This window comes from Styela clava, chromosome 4 (genome assembly GCF_964204865.1).
Source record: "Styela clava chromosome 4, kaStyClav1.hap1.2, whole genome shotgun sequence".
Lineage (NCBI taxonomy): Eukaryota > Metazoa > Chordata > Ascidiacea > Stolidobranchia > Styelidae > Styela > Styela clava.
This window is the reverse complement of record NC_135253.1, coordinates 20,511,043-20,525,432: the sequence shown is the minus strand read 5'-3', so window position 1 is coordinate 20,525,432 and position 14,390 is coordinate 20,511,043. Positions and strand designations below refer to the sequence as shown.

The 14,390-nt window shown below is 32.8% G+C and overlaps 1 protein-coding gene across 1 annotated transcript in view; it reads left to right on the top strand.

The window, feature by feature from the left end:
• Positions 1–14,390, top strand: part of LOC120326601 (uncharacterized) — a 144,184-nt gene that overhangs the window by 14,718 nt on the left and 115,076 nt on the right. The window contains exons 10-16 of the mRNA XM_078111542.1: positions 633–739; positions 1,594–1,770; positions 2,522–2,747; positions 3,309–3,473; positions 3,723–3,843; positions 12,665–12,746; positions 13,873–14,023. Coding sequence (XP_077967668.1) covers positions 633–739; positions 1,594–1,770; positions 2,522–2,747; positions 3,309–3,473; positions 3,723–3,843; positions 12,665–12,746; positions 13,873–14,023 — 1,029 coding nt within the window. The remainder of the gene's footprint in view (positions 1–632; positions 740–1,593; positions 1,771–2,521; positions 2,748–3,308; positions 3,474–3,722; positions 3,844–12,664; positions 12,747–13,872; positions 14,024–14,390) is intronic.

Genomic DNA, 14,390 nt, shown 5'->3' with positions numbered 1-14,390 from the left:
ATGCCAAACGTAGAGATTAAGAGGTTTCAGTGTTGTTACAGGCATTTTAGGGAATGAAAACCCTGCAGGTTTTATCTTTAATTGATAATTTCTGAAAGACATTAGTACATCTTAATTGGTTTTCTCTTATTACTCCTAATAAGCTTCTACATAAGTAAGATGTAGCAAGCTTAGGGTTTTGGTAGTACAGAAAACCAGTGTTGGCATCATTCATGGTGCATTTATACCATCTGGCCACCTTTACGAGAGCAATAACAGAGCATCGCCAGATTGCCTCTGATTTGCATATTTATATTCAAAAACTCAATCAGTACCGGTAAATTAGAAAATTATACTTGCTAAACCTGGACATAGTTTCGAAATTATTTGTCCTAATATGTTATGTGCAGCAAATTTGCAAATAATCAAATTTCAGAGGCTTGGGTGTTTGGTGCAATTAAGATCTGTAACGGTTTCTACAATTCCTGCTCTAACATACCTAATTATAATTCTACTGTCTTAGTATATTCTTTTATACAGCTCTGCTTATAGCAAAAATGAGAATTAGGAGAATTGTCATTGCGAAACATGGAATACACAACTATTCAAGACATGTGAATAACTGTAATCTCACCTATAGTTTTTTTTTTCAGGCCATAATTGCCAGAATAAATCTTCATCGCCTGTCCAATGTCTGCCTGGATTTTATGCCACTGAAGGGTCTCTTGTCTGTCACACTTGCCAAAATGGAACCTATCAAGTAAGAAATTTTTTTTTATGAATTATTAGGAATTTTCGATGTGATAAAAATTTCTCATTATGTATGGTATATTGGAGATAAAGAGAAATATTCTTGAGGGAACTTTGCCCAAACAGCACTTTGAAAATAAAATACATCTCGGCGGAGTGGCACATTGGGCTAAGCATTGGGAATATGCTCACAGGTTTGAATCCCATGCAAGGATGACTATGTGCGAGAGGATTGCTGAACTCCTCGCTGCCATTGAGGGGTTCATGTAACTGCTGGTCGGTTACGGCTTCCTCTACCATCAAGTCCATGCTCTCAGAAAAAACAAATAACCAATCCCATACCCGATATGTTCTGGTAACCAGACGGGAGGCCGTGGTTCGCCATATGGTTAAGCGTCTTAACGGCTTTCCTTTTCCCGGGATAAATATGTAAATCCTATCCTAATTATTATGAATATTTTAACTCGAAATATAGCAACTGTTAAGACTGTATACATTTGTTTCCTGATTTAAATTAGATGCAACCTATGCTTTTATCTTTCTTTAACCAACAATTACTAATGTGTAATGCATCGCTTTAATCCATCGCTTCATTGGTTATTCGTAATTTTGCTCAGAGATGAGTCTCTGCTACTTCTGAATGAGTGTGTGTGACCTTGCAAATTTTCCAAATAAAGCATTTCATCCAAGCAGCACTATAAAAATAATGCAATATTCATATATTATAACCCAAAACATAGCATACTGTATGAAATTTTGTCTCCTGATTCAAAGGATAAATATCTTCTTATTTTTAACTCATAATTTTACAAAAAAAAACTTTACCAATCAGTAATCACCATTTTAGACTGTTTTTATTTACAGAACCAACCTGGACAATCCACATGCATCACTTGTACAGTAGGCCATCAATGTCCAACACCAGGCATTGTTGATCCTATGATATGCAGCAGAGGTAGTTATGCCATCGCTGGATCTCAAATTTGCACAACATGCCCTGAAGGTTATTTTGCTTCAAGTGAAGGTCAGGAAACCTGTGAGGTAAAATTGATTATATTTTAAAGTTTGATGTGTAGTTTTTTTGCAAACGAGGTCCTTTTAAAGTAGCCACTGATTCATAAGAAGCTACTAGTGTTTAAAGGATTGGAATTTTCCCAGTTTCGCTTTTGGTTTTGCCTATTCAATCCATTACATCCTGGGTGCTGTGTGGCGTATGGGATTTGTGTCTGAGCCACGATACCAACATAGTTAGGTCTTATAACGGTGCTCCCGAAGTATGCGAACCAAGATGGCGGACATCGGAACGCAACATGGGTAACAGTTCAAATTTTCCTTATTTTAGTCCTATTATCAGTTCGAAGACTAGCCAAGAGCCTCCCGTAGTATTTATACCTAAAATTATGGCCTAACCCTAACCTAGTACACATATTACATATTCACATACTTCGGGAGCCCCCTTATAACACTCATATTTATGGTGCAGTCTAGTTGAAATATCTCAAAAATGAGCCCGCTTATTAACAATTATAGGGTTTATTACCACTGCGTTTTTACACGAAGTTGAGTTTTTTAAAGTCTTGAAGTGCTATTATTTTTGAGAGAAATGCGTGTCGCACAACTATGCCTTCAGTAACTTATACATGCTTCTTTGTTAATTTTTGATTCAGATTCTGTTTGAAATACCTAAACACGAATACATACTTTTTGAATTACTAATGATTATTTGACTGCTTTCATTCAAAAGAAATGCTATACTTCTGACTGAATATATTTATTCGTTCTTTCATTTCAGATCTGCCTTTTGGGTCACTCGTGTCCATCACCTACAGATGCTCCTACACCATGCCTACCTGGCACTTACTCTGATACAACAGGCAGGACTTCATGCTCTCCATGCAGTGCAGGATCTTATTCCAACACCACAGGTTCTTCAATGTGTGACATCTGTCCACGTGGCAGTTCTTGCAACAGCACAAACTCAGAATTATGTCCTGCTGGAATGTATAGTGATGTAGAAGGTAGAGTATTGTTATTAAGGTTTAGAAAATTGATAGAATATAGAAAGCACGTATCGGTCCATTGCACTGTTGGCAGCCACGCAATAGTGCACATCATTTTATTCTGTGGGGTAGTTATATGTGGGAGGATCCAATAATGACTTACTTGCTCTATTTGAAAGGATAAAAGTAATTTGACTCATAAATATAATGGACCGCATGATGTAAAAATCGTAGACAGGCCTATTTAATTCATGAGAATGATATGGCCTAGGCTCTCCATACTTTTCAGTCTCGATCCCTGGTATTCTTAAAATTTTCTCTGAGACCCATGATCACTGCGGCACCTAGGGTGTAATAAATTGGGTAAGCAATGACAAACAAAAAATAACTTGGTATTTTCAAACATAGCAACTTTTTATGTAGTTAATTTTCTACGACCCCCCCTTGTGGCACGCACCATCGTTTGGGAACCACTGGTCTAGAGATTTGATTGAAGCCAGGATAACCTTATTACTTCATAAGAATTTCCGAAAATGCAAATTTCTAAACTAATCATAATTCTTACATATTCTTGACCAGGACTTTCATCTTGCAAATCTTGTGACACCGGTACATACACTAATGTAGAAGGCAGTACAGAATGTAGAACATGTCCAGCAGGATACAAATGTGCTTCAACATCTTCTGCACCAGAGATTTGTCCTGTTGGTTTTCACAGCCCTGCTGGGACTACGACTTGCATCGGTGAGTTTGCCTGAAAGTAAAATTTACAATATGGTATTTTAGTTGGCTTGGCAGTGTGTCGCATCTCGTTTAGCGTTGGAAATATGCTTACCACCGCACCCATGGTTACCCTGTGTTTAATCGCAGGTACGAATCCCATGCAGAGATAGTTATGTGCGAGAGGGCATATGGACTCTGGACTTCTTTGAGAACCACTCCTCTAACTGAAATCAATTTTGAAATCAATATTTTGAATCTCATAACTCACAGGTTGCACTAGTGGAACTTATGCATCTTCACCAGGCAGTGGCAATTGTAATCTTTGTCCAAGAGATCATTACTGTGTTAATACAATCTCTGATCCTGTCCCTTGTGAGGAAGGAATGTTCAGGTATGGCGTTTTTCATTATTTTTCCATCACAAGGTTTTATATACCGCTTTTGATATCTTTATATATTCTGTTAAGAAAGCAAGAGAAGAATAGATTGGTCATTTTTAATATTAGATGAGGAAGTTTACCACAGTAGTTGTTAGTATGGGGGAATTATTGAAATATATATGACTCATTCTATAATAATCACCAGTTTCACTTAGCTAAGTGTTTGACTCAACTCATAACTCCGATAACTCTTGACATGACTGAATCGCAACTTAAGGTTTAGGGACTTCTATCTATCACTGGCACTTACTTGAAATATGTTATCAGTTATCACAATAGTTACCCATGTATCAGTAATTTCTTGTCTAAACTCCTCCTTATGGTTGAGGTTTCAAACATCTTGTAAAAAATTGTTTGCGTTTCTAATATTTGATTATCTATTGTGATCAAATAATAATGACCTTATCCCGTTTTCAAGTGAGAATATTTAAAAATCTATTTGTTGTGGGAAATCATGAAGTGAGGGCATTTTATATGAACATTATATTGAACATTTATATGAACCGTTATCATAAATATGATAAAGAATCCAACCAACATTGTGTTATAATTTAGTGGTCAGTTCTGAGGAAAGCAGTTAAACATTTCAATTGAAACTTTCAGTCAGACTGAAGTATAGCTCAGACATGGCATGTTAAAAAGAGTAAAGTGGAGCAACAGTGGGCATGTTCACGGACTTCAGAAAATTCAACGAATATTGATCTTACACTGTGACTTTTCAGCTATTTTTTGAGTTAAAGTGCAATAAAATAGAAGATTAGTTCAGTTTTCTGTTGTTAATAAACATATATTTGAAGAAAAAGTGTTATTAATAATATCAAAAGCGTAATGTTGTAAGCGTTAATTGGGAACTGTTTCCTTAAATATGTTTTTAGATAAAATAGGCGCAAGAAGGCTTCAGATGCACAGAAAGATACGGCATCGCATTTGTTTTAGGAGAGAGAATAGACAGCTTTTTAATATTACAATCTACTTTTTTTTTTCTGCTAATCTTTTGGTGGTGACAAATCTAGCAATCACAGGCTTCAATCTTTTGACACACACTCATCCAGTATAATCAATATTGGGATTCATGGCGGGATATATGTCTAAAGTTAGGCACATTAAGCAGACAAGTCAGGTTTATATTTGATAAAATATTAATCATACTGAAAGTATGAGAAAAAACGATAATAATTCAAGTCCTAATAACAGCTACATCATTTTGCTGGCAATAGGGAGACACTCAAGCTCTCTGTCCCTGGTCTTACACTGAGTATATTATCAGAGTGTTACCTAATTTCACATTAATTATGCAAAAATATTTTCAATATTACTTCAACTTAAGTTTCTTTTCATTAAAACATAGAAGTCTGAATTTCAAGCTGTATCTTGACCTATTGCTTCATTCACCATCCAATTCAACTGTATAAGTATATATAAACAGATCTATTTGAAATCAAATTGCATATACTTTTTTATAACAAGTTTCCCTTTCCTTTCAAATCCAACTCAAAATTCACCTCGCAAAACCACAGTAACAAAAGAAACGTCTACCATAAGTCTCCTTTAACAGTAACAATTTAATGAGTTCCATAACAAAAGGTGGATTACCACTCAAAAGCTATTCAATATAAAAACAGCCAAACAAAGTCTGGGAAAATATTATTAAAATTTAGCTCAGCTTGAAAATATTGTGACAACAACATAAAGCCAAATTATCATTATAAAAGGATAAATTAATTCAGCCGGGCTAGACAGGAATTAATATCAACTTTTAGCAGATAGGAAAGTTTAAGACATCTTCACAGGACCAACCATGTACATACGTTAGATGGTTATAAGACGGACTAAAATACCTGCGGTAGCTGATATGTTTCCTTGTTTATTTTTGTGAAATGAAATATTGTATCTATCTTTAATTTTAGTAGTCCTCTAAATACTTTTAACTATAATCTAGCTAAATTCTTCTGAAGCTGAGGATATATCATCATACTTATGATCTTTAAACCTAATTTTTCATAGGTTTCTAAATCTCATTGTAACAAGCTAAGCTTAATTTAACAATTGTATTCTGCTTAAATTGACTTTATCCATTTTAAGATGCCGCTATATCAAGGTCACCCACTAGTATTGCCTAAACTTTGTACTGTCTTTTAAATTATCTTGCCCGCCATTGTGTCATACCTCAAACCATAGTTTGTCAGATAAAAAATTCTTTAGATTGGTTAATCATTGATGAATAATTTTTGATAAAAAACAAATGGGAACACTGGAAGAACAAACAAAAATAACATTTACTGATGGTTTTGAAAGGTGTTCCCAATTTCTTGAAAAATAGAGAGATAGTTAAACAATGTTCAGTAATTGTTTGCTAAAGATTGATTCCAAACAGAAAGAAAGCCAGTAAAGTGTTTCCGAGTTTCAAATCAGTGTTTGTAGTCAGTGCAGTGAGTCACAAGAGGGATTTAAATGGTAAATTAAATTCAGAAAAAGATTTTATGTAAAAATGTGTTTGATCCTAGCAAAGTGAGATTGGGTATTAACTTAAACCTAGAACAATAAGAAGCATATTTTGGACAACTTTGTTGTTTAATCGAGAGAAATCATAATCTAAAATTGATTTACTTTGTATTGATATTACTTTCCAAGATACCTATATACATTGAATTCAAAGCACTGTTTTAGAAAAACATTCAATGTTATGTGCGATATTTATATATGCGTGCTTTATACATATATAGTAATTATATTTCAGACTATTTTACCAGTTTTTTAATTTTTTTCTGGCCATCTATGCTCAGGTATTGTCGGTAATGTATAATTTTATGGTGTAGGTATCTCGAACATACGATATATAGTTCCTAATAGCAGTGGTATCAACTTTTTATACTTTTGAATCGACTTCACATAATGATCGAATATTATTAAAATGGATTAGCATGATATTCTTATCTAGCGAAACTGCTTAAGTATAACACATTTATTTGGTTAAAATCAATTTATATATTCTTTATATAAACTGTAAAATTTCTTCATTTATGAGCAACAGAATAAACGATTTCTTTCCCGATGAAATCCTGTTGTTCTCTATTCTGTTTGACAATTACAAATTTCTACTTGTCATTGGTCTTGAAAATCTCACTATTTACATGTAGTCAGTCAGGCATGGATAAAATTGTAGCAAAATTGTTCTCTTTGTACAAAAAGAAATATTATAAAATGAACTTAAATGAATAGGAAAAATAATTTTGGGTGAGGCAATCACCTTGAAAACCTTGAGTACTTTGTAAATTTTGAATTATCAAATGTTATATTTATATTTTAATAATTATGACTAGATGTCAATAATGAGATAAAAATATTATTTAAATTTCATTACAGATTTAAGATTATTCTCATAAACCATACATATGGCCTCAAACCAACTTATATTGGTATAATACAAAACCATAAAAGGTGTGGGGAAAGTAGTGTTTTCAATCAGATGGTGATTGATTATCGCTGTTCTTTAAGATTGCACTAATTATCCAGTTTTATTTACTATTAGGTTTGTTTATAAACAAATCACATGAAAAGTTTTGAGTGAAGATATAAAAAATTGTTGTGTTGTATTAACATCAACTAGTTAAATACTGGTAAATTACCAGCAACCTTACCTAGGGTGTAGTAAATGGTTTCCAGAAGTGTGTGTACCAATATGGAGGTAACTAATTTCTTTTGCCTAGTTTACATCAAGTTGTGGAAAGGGACTGAAAACTATCGGCAGGAGTATATTCACTTGCCTAACACAGACATTTCCCGAACTTGTAATAGAACTAAAATGAGGGAAATCTGAATAAAATTATGATCTAGCCCTGACCTTATACACAAACTACGGGTTTACCTAATTTTATGTATTTACCCTCAAGTACCCCATTTAATAAATTGTGTAATCAATGCTAAATCTGACTTACCGTCCATCTCCATTTATCATTGCTCTTCAGAGAACCTTGTTTGGAGTGAAAAACGTATTAATCCGTTGTAAAAAAAATTTGCTTGTTGCCAGCTACAGCGTCAATGACAAAATGCCATAAAATATTGATAACTTTTGGTTTAATCATTTAAAATTAATATGCTCATAGATAACAATATTTCTTGTATGATTCTGGCAATGTGGTATCATTTTATTAGTCATATTTCAATGGCCATAATAACCTGTTAGAGATAGATTTAAACATACTTGAGAAAAGTTAGTTACAATATAGTGCCTGGCATGTTCATTAGTAATGAGTGTTTAACAAACAGTGTTTTTGGATGACATGACTGTGCCATGTAAAATGTAATTCAATTGAATTATATTTTATGAAAAGTGTTCTTACGTGTTTGAATTTGTACTAGAAAGTCGCAAGTCTTGATTAATATTGATGAGAAAGTAAACAAAGCTAAGACCCACTTGTCTGGCTTTGGTAGGAAAATAAATACCCTCTGCAGAACACCGACCAGTAATCAGACAGTGTAATATCAAGTCTAATGGTACGGTAACGAGAAAAAATGAGTCTGTTTATGTCATCATAGTGGTATATACGGCAAATGTAATTTTTTCAATATAGAAATGACAAAAACATATTCTTAATTCTTGTATTTTATTTTTATCATATATCATTTTATAAGGTGTAGGAATCATAGATGTTCGAAAAATTGAAAAAAAAAATGATGTTCTTCCTAAGCCCCCATTGGTGACAATTTTGTAACTAATATTTTATGTGGCGATGTTGTAAGGTCAGTTTCTTGATGAAAATATACAAAAATTACAAAGTATAGAAAGTGTTTCAAGTTCAGTTAGCAGTGATCAGTTTTGGATCATAATCTAATTTTCTTGCTTATTTATGTACACATTAGTAGATTACGCTAGACTGTTTATGTTCCCATATTACCACAGATTTTCATATTTTCACTCAAAAATGTCTAAAATTATTTTTGTGAGTTGTTTATAAACAAATTTAATAGTAAACAAAACTGGATAATAGGGGGATATCAATTCAATTTTTGTCGAATAAATGTTTATGTTGTTGTTCAAGAATGATTTGACTTAAATGTGATAAAGTGAGATCTTTTTTATGATAATAAACTAATCCTTTTGACGACACATAATTGATATGCATTTGATCCTCAATATAGAGGGTGTCCATAAAGACTGAAATGTTTTAAAATTGCAAAGGGAATTTTTTTATAACTTATATGGTTTCGGCCTTCGCAGATGTATTAAAAGAATTAAAATACTTGAACAATTACTGATTAAAAAATAACAAACCTGGTTAAGATATTTTAAGAACTGATATCATAACAAAATTGAAATTGTAAAGGGACTTTATGAACATCCTGTATTAATTCAGTTCTAATTTTCATTCTTATACTGAGAATAAATTCTCGAAAAGTCGAAACCTTTTTTATGAGAGTTTCCTATGATTCATTTTACTTCAAATTTTCTCTCCCCCTGTCATCAAATAAGGCATATGTGACGTGCAACAAACAATAATTTCTTAATCACAGGCAATTTCTTTTCAATTCAGTTTCATAGGTTGTTAGTTACGCTAATAAACAGTGTTTGAATTTACAACCAAATTTACGATCCTACGTATATTGTGACGCAATCTAATGTTTGCAGAGAATAAGAGTTTTGTGCCACTATCTAAGTAAACATTGTCAGTAATTCATGTGATCCTCAAGTAGAAATTGTTTGAAAATTAAATTTATAGATAAAAAGTGGAATTGTTTTTTAAGTAGACACAGAAAAAACTTGAAATTTGAATGCACGAAATTTCTGCCTAAATTTTAAAATATTATCATGACTATAATTGTAATAAATAAATCATCATGAATGAATTGTAGACTTGTTTGTTATGGGAATCTAGTAACAATATGTATGACCTATTCGGGCAAATTTTTGGTTGTAAAATATGAAATTGGTGTAGTAGTACCATAGGATATTTTATATTAATCGCTTCACTTCTCCAACTACCATTTTTTTAAATTCTTTTTTAAATAAATTCATGGAATATTCATCCAGAAAATGTATAGCCAAGTTATACTGTGATCTACGTAGTTGTCACAACAATTGTTCAGATTCACCATCCTTGTTTGATCGAGCATAAACTGCCTATTGTTATGTCACAAATCCCATGGTTGCAAAACAAATATTTAAGTCGCGGTCTCAAGATATGATGGATTATTTCCCCCTTTTGTTTGTGACATTTATCTGGAAAAAATGACAAGATTAGTCATTGTGAAATAATGTTGAAACACGAATACTGGCTTCCATAGATTTTTTTTGGCATTTTGAGGACATATTGTGTTTGATTTTGGTGTGAAGTTCAGTGGTGTAGTGACGAAACACTTGTTTTGTGCTCTTGTAGAAATTTGTAGCTGAGCCAAATTAATTTCATACAGGCATCCTGGATTAAAACCCATCTAATAATATGAATAGATATAACAAATTTTTTTTAAAAAAAAGTACCATTTTTTATATGGTATGTTGAATGGTTATAAAACGTGTTTTCAAGTTTACTGTCTATTGTAACCCATTATATTATCGAGCAAGGTGGCCACAAATATTTTTATAAGGCTTTTACTATTTGCTAAACGTTTTTGCACTAGACATAAATCTGTTATGAACCTAACCTTGAGTTGAGTATTGAGGAGTTTTGCTACAAAGTTGCGAGCTCTGATTTTCTAAACCACACATACTGGTATTTGAACATTTTAGATAGACGTTTACTCCAAGCTCGCATAAACAGCTTCGCAAGCATAGGGTCACACCAAAAATTTCAAAGCATCATAGTAAACCAATTTTCATTTGGGAATTCAGAATAAGGCCTTGTACAAGCTGTGTCCCAGGCATATAGTGCTACTGTTTGATAAAAACATATTGCTCAATAGAATGTGCAGAATGTCATTTGGAAATATTTCACCATCAAGTTTCGAATATATGAAATAAGCAATTTATTAATCATATTTTAAACATATATTTTATCTTATATTCACTAAAAAAATGGAATTTCTCAGATCCATATTCTAATCCAGATTTAGCATTGTTATAACCATTTGTTTAAGTACTGTACCGCACTGAAATCGGGCCACAAAAATTGCTTTTAATATGTTTATCTTGTGCTTCCCACCTATGTCTCAAGACCCCGATTTTATTGTCACCTTTATTAGCATAGTCATTGATCATTAACCAAATCAAACAATCTGCCTTAGCTATGCAGACAAACATAACCATAGCGTAGACTAGTGGTGTGTTAACAAACATCATTTAGAGAAATAATATATCACTCTGCCATCAATTTTTGTTTGATTTTCGTGAACTTTTTAAACTCCTTACGCATTTTGTGGTTAAATTAAAATGAGAGATTTTATGTAATAAAAATTGAATCGCATAGTTTCGACACAACAGTAATAAACATCTTAAACCTATCTGTTTAACTCAGAAATAAAAAAAAACGAGTCTTTTTCCTGGACTACTAATTGCTTTCAGCAGTATTAGTTCCACTTTCTTTGGTATAGGATGGGATTTACTTGTTATTTATCTTGAGAGAGAGTAAAGCCAATAAGACGGCTTAATCATATTGTGAACCACGGCCTCTCGTCCGGTTATCATTTCAGGTCTTTGTATGATATATCAATTGTCAATACAGTTATTCCGTTTTGATTCTGAAAGTATATTATGATATACCGGTAATTTTCATTATTTTGAGAATAGTATGTTTCTTATTGAAAATTGGTTGTATCTTCTACCAGCCAATATTTCATCTATTTTTGCATTGATGCAGTTATTCAATTTATTCTGGACCTTACAAGCACAATATTGAGTTATGTTTCCATCTCTAATTCACACAAGTCAGAATTGCCAGTTATACTGAGTACTAGATCAAGTGATTATTGGACAACCTTCGATTAATACATACAATATACAGGGTGTACAAAAAATTCCACTCAATTTTATAGTAATAACAATTAAAAATTTGCAAGATTTTATAGTAACAATTGTAAGTTTAAATAATTTCATTGTATGATAAATGTGAACTGCAAGCACAATAGAAACTATTGACAAAGACAAAATAATTTTTAATTGTCATATTACTATAAAATCAGGCAAAATTTATGTATATGAAATAACCGATAAAGCCCATGATTTTTTATTTATGATCGGGTGAGCAAAGTCTATATGAGAGATTAATCGTAAGGCTGTCCACATCTATAGAGATTATATGTAGAGCATGGTGATAACTAAAAAGATAAGTGTTCTAAATGCATAGTCAGTATTCCATTGACCAACAGAAAAGGTCTTTATAACATATAGAAGTTTTTCATTGAAAAAGTCATTTGAGATTTTATTTTAGAAGAAAATAGAATAGCCATTTACATATGTAAGTTATTATGTGGACATATTTTGCCTGATACTTGTTGAAAGTTTCACAGTATAGTCATTTTTATAGTTTCAAGGCAAGGCATTATACATAATATTTTGATCAGTTTAAAAAACTTACTGGTACTATCTCTTACCCAGAATTATTTTATTGATGACTTTTCATTCATACAACTATTTTTTTACTCAAACAGAAGTATTTTGAAGATACTCCTAATAATTATGTAAAGCCATTTAACGAGCAATAAAGAGGGAAAACTATACAATACTATATTATATATAAAACTGAAACAATTTTGCTCCTGGACTCAAAATGGTATATTTAAGCCATATTGGAGCACAAAGATTTTGTTGTGTTGTACTACTTGTGTTTATTTTTCAAAATAGTCAACCTGGATCTGTCGTGTGTGAAGCAACCACTGCTGGAACTGTTTACAATTCAACGACAGGATTGTCAGAACCATGCAAGGTAGGCTTTCATTTCTCACCCACAGCAACCAAAATGTCTTGTATTGAGTTATCATTTTCTTAAAGTATAAGTTTGAAGCCAATTTGGTATGGTTGCTATGTTTGCAGGGGTATTTCAGGCCCACTTGATTGGCAACTTGACATACTCAATAGCTTACATCCTGAATTAGATAGAACAGTGATTCCCATCAAGGGCCCATTGCCCTTTGGGCCACCGAGCAGTAGGAGGGGGGCCTGGATACTAAGCACAAAATTAAATTTATTTTTCACTTCGAAATGTCGCTATAAATATCACCTAACAAACAGGGGGCCACGAGAGCTAAAAGCCCCCTTAAAGGGGGGCCACTAGCTTTAATGGGTTGGGAACCAACTTTGAATTGACTTTGTTGAGCCTTATAAAACAATCTTCATTTTCTCATCATGGTTATTGTTACTGATTGTTTGTAATTTTTTGTACCAAAGCATGGTTTTAATTTTTTATTAATTACGCCAAGAAATGAAGTCACTGTATGTAATGGAATTTCGCACCAGGTTATGGGCAAAATTAGTGTTTCATGAACATATATACCAACTAAAGATGATGATATTAAATAAGAACATGATAAATTTATTCATCCTGAATAAGATGAATCACTGATTAATAATAAGGCTATAAAATGCTCAATTTAGCAAGCAAGACAAATTTATATATATCTAAATTTTTATACAAAGCTTTTTAACATCTTTCAATCAAAACAAAATTCTGTACAAGTGTCCAATGATATCTAACGGTATGTAAGGAATTATTATTTTTAGTAGGTCTTTTCAGTTCGACATTGCCCAGCCAATTTATTAAACCCTGGATGAGGTGGTGGGTATAATAAGATTTGAATCGAAGATTTGTAACCCGCATTGTTAACCTAAAGAAGTCCAAAACTTTACCCACTAGGCCTGTATGCCCATTATTTAGTCTGATATTTAGGATAAGATTCACATATTTATCTCAGGGAAGAGGTAAATTGATAACCATATAGTGAACCACGGCCTCTTGTCCAGCTACCAGTCCATGTCGGGTATGGATTTAGTTAGCCATTTATTTGTTTTCGGAAGCATGGACCTATTTATTTGCTTACAATAATGTATTTTAGTCTGGAACTTACTACAATGGAACAACCACAACATGTGAAGATTGTCAACAAGGATTCTACTGCTTAGGATCAACAGCATTACCATCAGCCTGCCCTGGTGGAACATATCAAGATCAGCTTGGCCAAAGTTCCTGCAAACAATGTCCGATGGGTGAGTAGGATTGTTAGCGGGGTTTGTGGGGCGCCCCACCGTTTAAGAACCACCGATCTAGGGAATATAGAATAGAATTTATCATATTTATTTTGAGGCTAGAGATATCTAAAGCAACTCAATCATATGTTGGATCAAGACCAATTGTATGGTTACTATTAGGTAACCAGATACGAGACTGGCGACAAAAGGCCACAAATAGAATCCAAGGATATATAAATCATCCTGAAATACCAAGTTCAGTAATCTTTTTCAGGGAATTATTTTACCACAGAATTCGAACCTGTTAACATAGTATTAAGTGTTACAATGATGAACATATTTTTTCACATAGCTCAATGTGCCAACTGTTGAAAAACATTATGTA